This window comes from Vombatus ursinus, unplaced genomic scaffold, assembly GCF_900497805.2.
Source record: "Vombatus ursinus unplaced genomic scaffold, bare-nosed wombat genome assembly UNPS02014821.1, whole genome shotgun sequence".
In the NCBI taxonomy this organism is placed as follows: domain Eukaryota; kingdom Metazoa; phylum Chordata; class Mammalia; order Diprotodontia; family Vombatidae; genus Vombatus; species Vombatus ursinus.
The window spans coordinates 5,240,805-5,257,267 of record NW_020954599.1 but is presented as its reverse complement, the minus strand read 5'-3'; the positions used below and the strand labels follow the sequence as shown (position 1 = coordinate 5,257,267).

At 38.6% G+C, this 16,463-nt stretch overlaps 1 protein-coding gene across 2 annotated transcripts in view; it reads right to left on the bottom strand.

The window, feature by feature from the left end:
• The window catches only part of HPGDS (hematopoietic prostaglandin D synthase), a 35,386-nt gene that overhangs the window by 2,616 nt on the left and 16,307 nt on the right, over positions 1-16,463 (bottom strand). For both annotated transcript variants that reach the window (XM_027837618.1, XM_027837617.1), the window contains 3 exons: positions 14,479-14,571; positions 11,844-11,953; positions 4,767-4,865 (listed from right to left, as the gene is read on the bottom strand). In XM_027837618.1, coding sequence (XP_027693419.1) covers positions 4,767-4,865; positions 11,844-11,953; positions 14,479-14,571 — 302 coding nt within the window. The remainder of the gene's footprint in view (positions 1-4,766; positions 4,866-11,843; positions 11,954-14,478; positions 14,572-16,463) is intronic.

Below are 16,463 nucleotides of genomic sequence, written 5' to 3'. Positions count from 1 at the left end.
GTTCTGAAAACATTGATCAATCCAGAGCCTGTATTTCATTAATACTGTATGTATTTTTATTTGAGTACTTCCTAAATCCATTGTCATCTGTCTTACTGTTCAGAAGTGTACATTAAGTAAAGTATTGTCTAAGTTTTAATATTTCTAAATGTGTTCTTCCCATTGAACTTTTTAGGCAGCTAGGTGGTGCAGTGGATAGAGTGCTGGGCCTGGAGTCAGGAAAATCTGGGTTCAAATCTGGCCTCAGACACTTATTAGCTGTGTGACCCTAGGCAAGTCACTTAACCTCTGATTGCCTCAGTTTCCTCAACTGTAAAATGGGGATAACAGCACCTACCTCCCAGGGTTGTTGTGAGTTTCAAATATTTGTGAAGTCATATATGTTCCTGGCACATAGTAGGCGCTATATAAATACTTATTCCCTTCCCTTGGACTTTATTATGCCAGTAAGTCTCTTGACATACAGCTTTGTGAATATGTATATTTCTTATTACCTTTGTCTGTTGGTTCAATTTGACTTCAGGATTCAAGCTCAAAGCCATTAGTCTTTTTCCTTGGGCATACTTTTTGGGGGGTGGGGGTAGGGGAAGGGTTACAGCTGTTATTTAATCAATGAGGAAACTGAAGAAACTCAGACGTTTTTCTAGCAGTGAAGATTGGCACCTCCCCTAGAGAGCTGCCGAGGAGAAGTGACTTGTACAGGTCTCCATAGCTATTACATGTCATAGGCAGCCCTTTATCCACTATGCCATGTTGCGCCTCTGACAACCATTAAGACTATTAGTCTCCTTTCCATATTTTTCAATGAAGATTTAGTCCTGGACCACGTCTCTACCCTGCTATTATTCTAATATTTATTGTTCTGCAGACTTGCATGGGTAGGTAAAATGTCTTTATTGTAACTGAATAAAAGTATTGGGATATAAGCTCATCTTAGGTAGGCTCACTGAAAACATCTTTGGAAAAATTCCAAAGTAATATATTGAACTTAACACATTTCAAAAAAAAAAAGAGTAAGCTGTACGTTAGAGATACCGTTTTCATGTAAAGCCCTCTCTTTGTATTCTTCTGTATATATGGAAGTTGCTTTTTTATGTTAAGTTCAGAATGAAAAAGAAGAAAAAAAAAAGAAACTCCAGTAGAGGATAGGAAAATGGGGATATGGGGATATGCACCTCATCCTTTTCCCTACGTGGTTATGTGTTTCTTCCACTGAGTCTTTTTAAAAGTTTTGCATTCCATGTAACTTGGAGGTTATGGGCATTTTGTATGGTAACACCTATTAAAAATGTTCTTAAATTTTTATGGATCAATGTTATGTTCAAGCAATTGTGGACAAAAGTTCTGTCTGTTTAAGTGGTCTGGGTCTAGTAGTTTATTTTTAGAATTCTCAGATATTTTAAGGCCTATATTTGTAATATGAGGGTTTGTCTTCCATTAGTTTATGAAAATTAATGAGCTGATGTATAATTCTAGCTGCCAGGTCATGCCTTCCTATGTATTCAGTAGGAACTAAATTTTTGCATCCTGAAGTGGTAAGGGTTGCAGTTTCTACTATTTCGTGGCATCATGTAAAGTGACTAACAAGTCCATCTGTAATTTCTAGTGGCAATGAACTGGTCTGGAATTGCTAGCATAAATACCTATGTTTTTATGAACAAATCTGCATGCCTTGGCCATTGGTTTGATGCTTCTTTTACTGACGTGTTTTGGGTTGGGTTTATGAGGATGGTGATCATGGAAGGCCTTCTGATTTCACTCTTAGGTCTTAGCCATTTTACATTGGCATAAGAATTGCTAGCAAAGCACTTGACTAGCTTACCTTCAGGTGTAAGCCTGATCCTACCTTTTTGAACAGCAAGCATTACATATCTACTTCCAAAAGATGATAACACCAGAGACCTGTATATATCTTGTTTGTGTATATACATACATATATATATATATATATATATATATGTGTGTGTGTATATATATATATATATTTTTTGTATTTTGTCTCTTCCCTTGCGTTCTCCCCATTAGACTGTGAGCTCTTTGAGAGCAGGGACTGGGTTTTTTTGGCTTTCTTTGTATTCCCATTGCTTAGCACAGTGCCTGGCAATTACTAGGCATTTAATAAATGCTTGTTGACTTGACTTCTCAAAATATAGGCCATTTATGTGTTTATGCACTTTATACAAAACATTCTCGGCTTAGTTGTTCGTTTGTTTTAAAGATTATAAACACTTGAAAGGAATATATTGACTGAGAAAAACATTATGCCAAAAAATTCCCAGCTCAACTCAACAATTACTGGAAAAGCCTTCTGAGTTTCGTAACATTTATCCTTTCTTTGTTGATTATTGTAAAGACTTTGACTCTGTTCCACATTCATGGCTTATGTGGACTGCAAACATAAATTAGACCCAAATACGAAGATAACTAAGTATTTGATACCTGCTTAGAAAATTGTTGTCTTTTCAAAACATAACAACAAAATACTTTTAAAAGAATAATTTATATAAAATGTGACATTGTCACAGAGACAGTTGAAGTCCAGTATTGTTCTTCTGAACCTTAAACTCCATTATCTCTTAAATAGAACTGAGCCTGGCTTCCAAACTTAAAATAGAATTATCACAAAATATCTTCTCACTTGATGTGGGTGACATCAAAAAACTAAAAAGCTTCATCTTGTGGAATCTCTCCAATAGTAATAATTATATTTACAAAGCACTTTAAGATTTTCAAAGCACTCGATGAAATGTTATTTCATTTGATCCTACCAAAACCTTGTGTGGTATCTCGTTTTACAGATGAAGAAGCAAGCTGACAAGTTAAGTGATTTGCTCAGGGTTAAGTTACGTAGCTAGTAACTGAAGTAGGATTTGAATTCAGGCCTTCCTGACCCCAATTCCAGTCTTCTATGCACTATGCCACCTAATTCCTCTATATCAAACTACCAATTATGTGAAAATGTCATTTGGCCTTGATAAGTGTAAAATTCGCTATATCAAGGAAAGATAGAGACTATGCAAGCTAGAATCCAGAAGTTAATTGGACTATTGGTTGAAGATGATAATTACAAGTATCTTGTTATTCTCCAGGCAAGATACAGAGTGCAAAAATACCAAGAAAGCTGAGGCTATGTATACCAATAGATTTTCTGGCCTCCAGAAATGAAAGCCCTATTGGGTTAGAGCTATTGACATGTATCAGTGTACATTTTAAGTCCTATAAAATGGAACATGGCCAATTCATAATCTTCCAACTTTAAGGAAGTTGGAGGTATCTTAGATCTTTTGTGGGGGGCCAAGTTTGAATATTATAGTTCTGTAACATTAAGTTTTAGTGGAATTGTTGATGTCCCCTCTATTTTCATCATTGTAGTCCTCATGTATGTAGTTTTTCTGTTTCTGTCTTACTTCACTTTGCATCAGTTCATATAAATCTTTCCATGACTCACAGGTGTTCATTGTAGTCATTGCTTCTTTCAGCGTGGTAATGTTCTATTATAATTGTGGATCACCATTTGTTTAACCCTTGTCCAATTAATGGATATCTACTTTGATTCCGGTTCTTTGCTGTCACAAAAAGTGTTGCTCTTACTGTTTTGAGTGTGTATGTGGTCCTTTGGTTTTTATCCCCAACCCTTCTCATCTTTTTTTGGAGGAGTTTAAAGGGGGACAATCCAAGGACAAATGAGTCATCTGCTGTTCTTTTATGTTTAATGTTTTGTAGACATTGTCCAACAGGGTAAAATGACTTCTGTGTCACAGATAAACGAATATTGGACTTTAAGCTCATTTTCTGAAGACTTCCTGAAAGTAGTTTCAGGACAATTTTAGTAAAAATAATAAAATATTAGATAATTAAATGGATAATCAAACTCATTATTATTAATAGCAAACAAATACTAAGGCAATTAATTTTAAAAGCCTTGCTACATAGGAGCATCCTCATGGCCCACTTCTATATTTCTGTTATCTAATATGAGGCCTCAATGGTCAGGATTGGAAGGTAGGAATATTATGACACTACCCATGTGAACGGAACAAGTCAACGTCTTTCGTTCTCAATCTCATTTGTAAAGTGAGGATATTAAGATTGTTAAGATCACAGGGTTGTGGTGAAGATGAAATGAGGAAATATGTAATAATAAAGTGCTTTGTAAATCTTATAGCATTATCTAAATATTATTACTATTGGCCTATGAGGCCAATAAGAGACAAGGAGTTACAGAGAAGTACAGTAGAGGGACCCCTTTTTCCAAAGTCAAAAGACTAAGGTTCAAATCATAACTTGGCTATGTGTCACTTTGGGTAAGTATTTTGCCACAGTTTCCTCATCTTTAAAATAGGCATAATGATGCTTAGCCAATATACCTTTCAGGAATTGCCAAAGCTTAAAAAAAGCATATGAATTGCTATTCTTATACGTCTGAAGGATCTAGGATTTTTTAGCGTAGGGAACTCTGGGTAGGAGCTACCAACTTTTTAGAAGGTAAATCTTGGGGAATTGTCCAAGACACATAGAGGTTAAATGGCTTTCCCAGGATCCCCCACCTAGTAAATTTCAGAGGTGGGTTTTAAACCCAAACTTGGCCTCCTTGCTCTACATCGCAATCTAGCCAAGATCAGGCTTTTTATTATTGTTATTACTACTACTACTACTTCTACTACTTCTTCTACTACTACTACTACTTCTACTACTACTACTACCAACAATAATAAAATTTACCTTAAAAATGTTACTACGTTAGCATTTTAAACCACACTACTTACAGAGTTGCCAACAAACCAGTCTTTCTTCCCTAAATAAAGGTCTAAATCTTGGAGTAAACCAGGAGCATCATTTGTGAGCAGCTCATTAAACATCTGATCCTAGGAGAAGAAAGAAAAAAATGATTATTAGAGTTTAGGCCAGTCTATAACTTAATAAAAATTTTATCTACCTCAACTCCTACAATTGGTCATTTAGATTTTAGAGATTTCGGAGTAGCTAGGTGGTGCAGTGGATAGAGCACTGTCCCTGAAGTCAGCAGGACTTGAGTTCAAATCTGGCCTCAGACACATAACACTTACTAGCTGTGTGACCCTGGGCAAGTCACTTAACCTCAATTGCCTCACCAAAAAAAAAAAAAAAAGATTTTAGAGATTTCTGCGTACCCTTTATCTCCCAAAGTGCAGTTCATTCTACTTTTGATAGCACTATTAAATCTAGGCTAAATCTAGCTAGTTGCAGCTTCTATTTCCACCCTGGCTGCGCTCTCTGGGGCCAATCAGAAACCTTCCACATTACAGCCCTACTTGTAGACATTTGTCATCCTCTAAGCCTTCTTCATCTTTTTCAGAGCAAACATTGCCAACTTCTGCAAACGGTTCTGATGTGGCATGATTTTCAGTCCCTTCACCATCAGATTTAACTTTTGGTCATGTTCCAGCATAGAGCCCCAAACTGAAGGGTGGAGTATAATGAACTGGCACCTTCCTCTTTTGAGACACACTATTTCTGTGGTTACACTCGAAGATCTTAATAAGTCCAGGAAATTTGGGGAGGTTACCATATCAATCTGTTAACTCATATTGAACATGTAGCTCATCAAAACCCAAAGTTTTTTCTATACTAACTTATGCTACATAATCTTTTTACCCCACCCCTAAACGACACCAGCCACAAGAATCACCATATTTCTTCCTTCTGGGCTTGCACTGCTGAGCCTCAAGGTTTCATGGCCACAAAGTCCCTCTCCTGGGCCTCCTTCCCTCCAAGGGAGAATGTAGTGACCTGGAAACACAACTCAGTATACAGCCCACTCCATTTTGGAAGCCCAGGAGGACCAGAAGCAAAGAAAGCAGTGGGGCTACTGCCACTCCCAGAGTTCCCTCCCTCAACCTCTATAATGAACTCAGTATTGGCCCACTTTAGTGACTACAACAAATGTACCAAAGGTACTCTGCCCTTTGTTTCCATTGTACCTCTGGATCCCTCTTCTATCATGGCATCTACTAGATTTAGAGTTGAAGGACCTAACTTCAAGTCTTGACTCTACCAGTTGTTAGGTGGGTGATCTATAAGCTCATTACTTTACCTCCTTGCACTCCAGTCTCCTCATCAGAAAAATGACAAGATGGAACTAGATAAGCCCCAAGTTCTCTTCCAGCTCCAAATCCATGGTCTTATTCTTCCCATCTTTTTGGTGCGCAGTGAAACTTGGCTTTCTCTAGAAAACACCAACACCCCCTAACGATTGCTCCAAGAGCGACAACTGCTTCTTTTGTTCCTTGACGCTGTATCCAAAGGAAGAGTTGCACCTGCTGTCTTACTCCCCATGAGTCTGACAGACCCTCTGACACCACCACCCAGCAATCACCTGGAACTTTCTTCCTTTTACAAATTCTTGTTGCTGTCATCTGCGTACCAGTAGATGCTCAGTACATGACCTGCTCTGTAAATTTATATTAGGCACATCGTCTTTTTTCTCTACCTCAACCCTAGCCTCTTCCAAGCACTCCAGACTCCCAGTTCCTAATCCTCCTCAACACTTATCACCGTTATCTTCAGTGTTTCTGAACCATGAACTGTTATGAACCAAAACTTTTAAATACTGTACATGTACACATACATTCTATCTCCCACCTCCATACTTTTGCACAGGTTGTCCTCTATGCCCAGGAGATACTCTTGGCTTATCTCTGCTGCTTAGGATCCCTAGGTTTCCTGAAAGTTCAGCTCAAGCACCACTACCTCTACATGAGGCCTTTTCTGATTCCTCTCAGTTGCTACATATACATATACATATTCATATATATATATATATATATATATACACACACACATACATATATACATATAGCATATATCGTATACACACATTCATATACACACGTGCATACTGTTGAACTCTAATAAATTACAGAGTCTGTTCTAAAAAAGAGGCAAATGAAACTAGGGTGCGTGTGTTTATGGTTTAATTTTTCTCAAGCTGGCTTGACATGCATTGCATGGGAGTTCAGTTCAAAACTGGTCACCCCTAAGGGGACCAGTTCAGAACTGGCTCGATTTGGGATTTGGGGGTACAGGGTTATGGGATGCCAATCAACCCTGACATTGAGAGGTTGATTATATTAAAATGAGGTCTTGAGTATGTGACTTAGGTCATTTAATCTAGGTCAACAGAGGCTGGTATCACCCACCATCTGGACAGAGGAAATATGACCCCCAGTCTTTGGGCTATCTAGGCAGAAGAAATCTGCTTCCACCCAAGCCTGAGTAGGATAAAATCAATTCAGGCCTGGGTTGCAGTTTGACTAGGATAAGAAGATTCAATGCAATCTCATTATCAGAAATGTCCTTCTGAAGAACTTTGGAGCAGAAGGGGGGCTGGGAGACACAGATTACTAAGAGAAATCATTTTTCACAGTACACATATAACACATATATGCATACCCACACATGTATACACATGATTGTACATATGGAAACTATGTGTTATGTATACATATACATGTTATGTCTCTGTGCATATGCATTATAATATTCAATTGTGTATATATATTATATTCTTCTATGTATTGTGGTATTCCCTTAAATAGAATATGTACGTTCTTTGAAAAAAAGAAAATAATTCATTTTTTTCTCCATATCTTCAGAGTGTGTCATATGGCAGGTGCCTGATAAATGCCTGTTGATTGATTGATTGATTGATTGATTGAATGCATGGATGGATGGGTCAATGTTAGAGCTGGAAGGTATGTAGTCAGCCATGTAATACATATAATCCTGTCAGCTTAGAGAGGTCACTGAGTCCCAGAGAAGGGAAGTAAAGTTACAAAGGAAGTTTAATAATCTGCCAAATGATTATAGGGCCCATTTGTCCTTAAGAAGGTATTTTGGTCTTTGCTTTTTTTAATCCTTTAAAAACTAGGACTGAAATTTTGCAGCCACTTCCTGGCTTGTGAAATCTTATTAGAAAAGGTATCGGTCCACCTGGAATCAAATATCTGAAATCCATATATCTTTGGTAGTTTCAGGAAGCTATAGTAAGAGAGATATTTTCACAATCTATTCAAATATAGTACTTTTCATATCAACCCTTTTAAAAACATGAAGGCAGTGAAGTGTGAGTTCATCAACTAGTATCTTCTTACTCAGTAATGAAATTCAATGGGAAAGTTTGAACCATAAGGTGGCAGCATTATAACCCACCGTAGGAAAAAAAAAGGTAGAGATTAAAAGAAAGATTTTTCTTTTCTTTCTTTTTTTTTTTTTGGCATATGAGGAAGAGTTACACACTATTAATACTTGAAATAGACATGAGCAATATAATCCTCAATAGACTAGGCTGAAATGAGCCTTGGTCCCAGAGACTGAGGGACAAGGATGTAGCTTGAGAAAAATAAATGTAAATTGATGGTCTAAAAAATGAAGCCCTTCCCTTTTCTTCCCCAAATGCTCAGCAATAGTCAGAACTAATGGGTTCTGAGTATTTCTATTAATTCTATTCCTAGAATGTTAGAGCTGGAAAAAGAGTAAAGACCATACAATATACAGGTCATTCTAATTATCAATAGAAAACTATGTGAGGGCAGGGACTGTTTCTGCTCTGTCTTTATGGGTACAGTCTCTGGTACCGAGTAGGTATTTCCTCATTGCTTGTTGATTGATAATTGGTAAATTGGTAGGAAGGCCTATCGGCAATATTTTCCTACATTTCCCGATCTCCATTTTTAATGTAATTCATTAAAGCTTGGTTTGTATTATTTGTTGGCAGCTCATGCTTCTAAGGTTGGTATTACAGTAAGAACATTACAACCTAATATTGGAGTATAGGATCATTTAGCCCTCAGCTGCATTTCATCTCTTTTGTATGCTAATATTGCTTTGCATGTGCATTTCATTTCCTTACTTGTGCTTTTGTGGATAGTTGTGTTTATTTACCTTTTCTGTGTTTCTGTTATCTAGGATGCTGAACAAATAATCTGCCTGCAGATTATATACCAAATAATGGTTCCCACCCACCCCAGTCCCTATAGGAATATTTCAAATGCCTCTCTCATATCAAATATCCATCTTTTTGTAGATGTGTCACCTTGGGTTATATCTTGAGTTCAATTATTCTTTGGAATATATTATTCCATTGCTTTCTGAGGTGTCTCTGACTCTGACTCTGTCTCCGTCTCTGTTTCTCTGTCTCTCTCTCCCTTCTCTCTCTCTCTCATTCTCATCTTCAATTTCTCCCTATATATTGATTTTTATTCCTTCCCTACAAACTTTCCTAGAACGTACTACTTCTTCGAGCTATCATTCTACATCTCCCCATGCTTTCTCAGCTAAACTCCTAGAAAAAAGTGTCTACACAAGGCGGCACCTCCACTTCCTGTCCTCTCACTCATTCAACCCTTTGAAATATGGCTTCTGAATGCATCACCCAACTGCAACTACTCTCTCTCTAAAGTCTGTCCTTATCCTTCTTACAGACTTTGACACCGTCAAGCATCTTCCTTTCTTCTGGTTTTAATGACATTGACCTCTTATGGTTCTCCTCTTACCATCTGATTGCTCTTTTTCAATATCCTTTGCTGAGTCTTCATCCAGGTTATGTTCCCTTGCTAAATGTGTCCCATACAGCTGTTAGGCCCTTTTCTTTTCCCCCTTTATGCCATTTACTAAGGGTAGCTAGGTGGCATTGTTGGTGGAGCACTGGGCTTGGAATCAGGAAGACTCATCTTCCTGAGTTCAAATCCAGCCTCAGACACATACTAGCTGTGTGACCCTGGGTAAGTCATTTAACTCTATCTGCCTCAGCTCTTCATCTATAAAATGAACTGGAGAAGGAAATGACAAACCGCTCCAGTATCTCTCCCAAGAAAACCCCAAAGGGAGTCACGAAGAGTTGAGTACCACCGAAAAATGGCTTAACAACAACAACAACACTGTTTGATTTGGTGATCTCATCAGCTGCCCCATGGCAGTTATCAGATCTGGGCAAATGCTTTTCAGACCTGTTTGTTCAATCTTAATGTCTTTGCTGACTTCCAGTCTTGCATTTCCGACTTCCCATCTTGAACTAGTAAGTCTCATTATTAGAAAGTTGAGATTACACAAAGCTATTGGAATGTTGTTTCATGACTATTGCTAAAAATAAACGAATCACCAGCTTGGACACCTGGTATTTATACACACACGTATATGTACGTACATACATGTGTGTATACATACACATATATACATACATACACGTGTGTGTGTGTGTGTGTAATAGGATTGGACAGCAACATTGCCAGACCCAAAGCACATTGTTGAGTCTGTGTGTGTTCTGTAAAAACAACTTCAGAAACCGTGGCTTCCACAAGTCTGTGTAGGAAGTATTATAGGAACAACTGACCAAACAAAGAGATCGGCGAGGCAGTCTGAAAGGGAAATCGTTTGTTTTAAAATGGTTTTAAAGGATTTTCTGAATTTTTTAACGAAGTCTCACAATTAATGAATTCCCACAATGCCTGTTGGTTAGGGAAAGAGGTCAATTGAAGGGAGGGAAAAAAGAAGGAAAGGTGCTGACCAATGCACCCTAATGTTGCTTCAGATCTAACCCCATGCAGATGGCTATGAGTAGCTTCACTCATAATGATGAAATTCCTCTAAGTCTCTCCATCCACCAATATTCTCCTCTGCACTGCCTAAAATCTTTTAAACAGGAGACAAAAACTGTCATTCTACATTATAAATAAGAGGCTTAAAACACAAATGTCCTCCTAAGAGAATTTATACATCACTTTGAACTTCTGTCAGACAAAGAGCACCAGGTAGCAGAACCTTTCTCATTCTGGTGGGGGGAATCTGTCAGCAAATATAAGGTTATTGCCCCTAAAGGTGCCCAGGGAAGGAGAGACCGGGAGGAGGAGACATCGAAGAGGCTACGTAAGGCCAACACTGGCCTGTTTTTGTCTGGATAAAAAATTATTTGCCTTGCATATTCACCCCCCTGACACATTTTGTGGGAACTGTCCACCTGGGCAGAATGAAAACTTGTTGAAAAGAAAGGGGAAGCCTGGATCCCCACTGATGCAGCAGACTACCCCAAACCCCAAATTGAGAGAAGATGATGCCCTGTCTTGCACAATGGGAAATATACTGGACATAACAGGCCAGGGCCATACCTCCAAACCAGCAGGGCAGGTAAATGACTCTCAATGCTTGTGAAGAATCCAAAGTATGAGGAATAGACACAGTAATTAGGAATTGATGGCCTTTGGATAAATCTCATTGCATCATTTGTTATGCACTGAGGATGGGAACAGCATGGTGTCTGTAGGGTCTGTAGGGTGACAAGTAGGGTTTGTGGGTAGCAGCTGGTGTGGGAGTGGGGTGAGTGGTGGACGAGAGGGGAAGCAGTGTGATGGAATGACAAGAGCACAGAGAACTAGAGATCGTGACCAGCAAGTCACTTCACCTCACTCTGGGGCCCATTTTCTTCATCTATAAAATGATTTTAGATGATTCCCAAGGTCCCTTCCTGCTCCAAGTATTTTGATAACTTAACTTGCTTCTCTTTCACATGTGACTTAGACTATCATATGAACATAATACCTTAAATTTTTCATTTATGTGTCATAAAAATATACATGCATATATACACATATATATATATACATACATACTTAACTATATATATGTATGATGTGTCTTAGGTAGGTGTGTACCCAGACCTGTGATTTCACTATGGTAGAGAATTCCCAATGAATATGCGTCAGAGGTGAGATCTGAACCCAGGTCTTCCTGAATCAGAGGCTAGCTTTCTATCTACTATAACATGCTCCCTATATATACCAATTATTTTTATGTGTAATTGATGACATTACTTTGATATCTTGTTTTTTCTCTGCCCAAGGAAACCTTGACATGAAGTCATCCAATGTATCTATGATGGCGTCAACTTGACATTGTTCCAACTCTGTCTTCCCCGCCAAACCTATAAAATAGAGAAAGTTTGCTGAAGCTCCAGAAAAGCAATTGCTATAATTTATGCTTTTGGGGAAAGGGATGCTTTTGAATATTTACAAAGTTTTTCAATGGTGCCTCTGTCTAGATTCCAGGGGTTTAATGTAATTTGCATGTGTGTGGGAGGGGGAGGGGGCAAGGAGTGAACTTTAAAAGAAAATTTTATGGGGCAGCTAGGTGGCACAATGTATAGCACACCAGCCCTGGAGTCAGGAGGACTTGAGTTCAAATCCGACCTTAGACACGTATTAGCTAGCCGTATGACCCTGGGCAAGTCACTTGCCTCTAAAATTAAAAAAAAAATTCTGTACTCTTCCTTGGAATAAAAAAAAAAAAGCAAACTATCGTTGCTAGTCCTAAACACTTGGTACATTGAAGCTAATTTAACACAAATCAGTAGTTAGACTATCTCTACAGACGCTGCCTATTTCTTTAGAACTGCAATTCTTTACCTGGGCATACATGAATTGATTTCAGGGAGTCAGTGAACTTGGATGGGGAAAAAATGCACATCTTTTTTTTACTAACCTTTGGTTTCTTTTGCAATCCTATCTATTTTACTTTCTGCACTCAAATACATTATTTTGAGAAGGGTTCCACTGGTTTCACCAGCCTTCCAAAGGGGCACATTACGCAAAACAAAACAATTAATTACCCTTGACTTAGAGCATAAATAGCAACTGTTTGGCTGTGGATGAAATACAAACATTACATGTCGGGGCAGCTAGGTGGTGCAGTGGATAGAGTGCTGGCCCCAGAGTCAGGAGGACTGGAGTTCAAATCTGGTCTCAGACTAGACACTTGACACTTACTAGCTGTGTGACCCTGGGCAAGTCACTTAACCCCAATTGCCTTGCAAAAAACCAAAAACAAACAAACATTGTGTGCTCAGTGTTGGTCCCAGCAACTGTTTTCTGGATGTAAGACTTCAGTGTTTTTCTTGTTTTTATTTTCCCTTAAGAACTGCTTTGGCACATTGCTTAGGAATCATTTCCCTTCTCGCTTTTTTTTTTAAACACTAAATCAATACATTACCAAGCTCTTTAGCTTCACTTAACACTTTGTCCCTTTGACTGACACACTTGAGGACCTAGAGGGCCACACTCGAAGACCTTAGAGGGTCACATCTGGCCTCGAGGCCGCAGGTTCCCCACCTCTGCTATGACAACTCTAGAGACAACTATGCTACCTCCAATTTGCATTCCCATCTCCTGCTAACCTCTTATTCAGTCTTAGAAAAAAAAAATTTAAACTTTGTCATCCCAACTACTTATCCTTGAATTCTTCTCCTCCTTCTTTGGTATTCCAATTCTTATGCTTTTCCTTATCCTTAGATCATTCTATTTCCTTCAGTCATTCTCCCTCAGTCACTGAATCATTCTCCCCCTCTTTCTCCAATTCCTCTAGTCTTTCTAAATATCTCCCCTCTAAATTCAATCTCTGGTCTTCTTTACAAATCCCAAACCTTCTGAATCGCATTCACAGAATCCTCTCTTATTCATTTCAAATACTTCCTTTTCCTGTCCCCTTTCTGCTAGAGGCTGGGAATGGAATGATCATTACTGCTTCCCTGTTCTGGTGACTCATTCAGGCTTAAATGATACTGCCAGAAAAGACCTAGAAAGTATTACTGACATAAAATCGTGAACAAGAAACTAAAGACTTTAGGGGAACTGACAGTGTTTTCCTTAATGTTGCCCATTAAACACAAGAAATTTAGAAGATAAAGGCAAATTTTTTTTAACGAAACTAAGAAGCTGGTGAATGAAAATGGGCTTTTGATTTCTACACCAATGCTTCAAATACAGGAATTATAGGCTCCTAGAAAGAGCTAGTAAGAATCTATTTGCTTACCATACTACAAATCTTTTTTTTTAAGAAGAGGCTTTAAACTAAAAGGTAAAGGAAAGGGGAAAAACTGCCTATACATATCCACTAATTTACATAGAAAAGCTCCCAGATATTCAAAAGAGATAGAATCCAAAAAAGGACTAAGCAATAAAAACCACAGGACTTAAATGACTATACACAATGCACAAAATATGGCTACCAGCACATAAAAGACGCTGTCTGCTCATGGAGATTTTCTTTTTTTTGGTGGGGAAAGGCAATTGGGGTTAAGTGACTTGCCCAGGGTCACACAGCTAATAAGTGTCTATAATTTAATCTCACAACCTCCAGACACCAGGGCCGATGCTCTGCCACTGCACCCTGCCCCCTGCCCCATGAAATTTTTATGAACAAGTATCAGATAGAATGGAATTAATATTTGGATCAAGAAACAGTAAGATCTTTAAAAGCATGGACTTTATTTTACCTTTGTAATCTTCACTGTCCCTAGCACGATATTATACTTGTAGGTGCTCAGTAAATATTCTTCCAATAAATAGGTTTTGGTATTCTTATTCAATACAGGACCTAAATGCTAGCACTTTTTATTGCCAAGAATCAGTCAACACAAAATACCTATAATAGCAAAAGTCTTAAATGCATTACCTGCTTCTCTAGCCAAAAACCTTCCTATGGCAAGACTCTGGTGAAGGGGAACTCCGTCAACTTCTAAAATTGGGATTTTGCCAAATGGAACGGCTTTAAATAAGACAAACAAATAAATAAAACAAAAGAAATCAATAGTTAATAGTTAATACACAATAGTCAATAGTTAATACACAAAGTTAAAGTACAACACAATATATTTTTCAGATGAGTCATGGAGATTTTTTTCAATATGAGTCAGTAATGATGAACTCTTTAGCAAAGGGTATGAGGGAAAACTCAGAGGTTTTGAGACCTGATCCCAAAGCATCACTTTCATGATGGCGCCACATGAGCTAGGAAAATGACTAGGTACCATTCTTGTAGCTCTCACTACCTCATTAAGCCAGCCTGGTGTCAACTAAACAAATAAACATTTATTAAGTACCTACTTTTTTTTTTTTGCGCCAAACTATGCTACAGGACTGGGTTTACTAAGACAAAAATGAAATAGTTCCATGCCTATATATGGAGAATGGCATCCAGGAAAGGCAGTCACTGGGATTATGAATGTCACCAAAGGGCAGTAGGTGTTCATGTCCTTTCCAGTAGCAATGGTAATATTGCTTTGACTATCAGTGAGCAACCAAGTGTAGCTGTTCATTTGTTGTGGCTGCAAATGTCCATTTGCTTAGGAACACTATGTCAGGAAAAGGTTTTCAATTTCAGGTATTTCAATATTTTTAAAATTCTTAGAATGCAAGCTGTTTTGTTTTATTGTTTTATTTATTTATATAAAGTAAAGGCTTTTTATTTATTTGCAAGATTGTTCTAATAAATAAATCTTTCAGACGACATACAAGAGTCCCTACTCCCAACTGCTGAGAATAGGTTGGGACAAACTCCATCTCACATCCTGGGGCAGCCGTGGTGCAGTAGACAGAGTATTCTTGGAGTGAGGAAGAACTGAGTTAGAAGCCTACTTTTGCTTTGACCACTTGACCAAATCAGATCTCATCAACTCTAAATTTATGAGCCTAGGATCCTATAGTCCTTACAAGGCTTCTGGACTAGGCCAAATCACCTCCTTCCTCCTCCTAGATGACTAGGACTTCCCAACTGGAACAAACTTCTTTGCTAGACCAGCCCAAGGGCACAAGATGGCAAGCCTTGCTTTTTGGCTGGAAAGGGCCCTTTCCCTGCCTTGGGTCACACAGCTAGTAAGTGTCTGAAGTTGGATTTCAACTTGGGTCTTCCTGATTCCAGGCATCGTGCTCTAACCACTGTCCCATCAGCTAGTTACCCTCAGGGATCTGTGCTTGGTTCTTTACTGTTTACTTTTTTTTTTAATCAATCATTTGGATATAGGTGCAATGGTATGATCATCAAATTTATAAATAATACATAGCTGAGAGGGATAGATAACACACTGAATCACAGAGGCAAGATCCAAAAGGGTCTCGACAGGCTAGAACATTGGGTGGAATCTCATGTGATGAAATTCAGTAGGGATAAATGTAAAATCTTATACTTCCAGCTACAAAAAGAAAATCAGCTTTACAAGTACAAGATAGAGGAAATGTCATTAATCAGCAATCTAGTGGATTATAAGCTCAATATGAGTAGGCAGGGCAGCATGGCAGCAAAGGCTAATGCCATCTTGGGTTTGCTTCCAGTACTGAGGAGATGAAGAGTCCCACGGTACTTTGCACCTGTTGGGTCTCATCTGGAGTACTGTGTTCGTTTCTGGGCTCCAGAGTTTATGAAGCAAGACTATCCAGAAAAAAGGCAACCAGAATGGTTGAGTTCATGCCATATGAGGAGTATGAGGAGGAGAAGGAAGAGAAGGAGGAAGAGGAGGAGGAGGAGGAGAAGAAAAAGGAAGAGGAGGAGGAGAAGAAAGAGGAGGAGGAGAAGAAAGAGGAAGGGGAGAAAGAAGAAAAGGAGGAGGAGGAGAGGGGAGAAAGAAGAAAAGGAGGAGGAGAAAAGGAGGAGGAGAAGGAGAA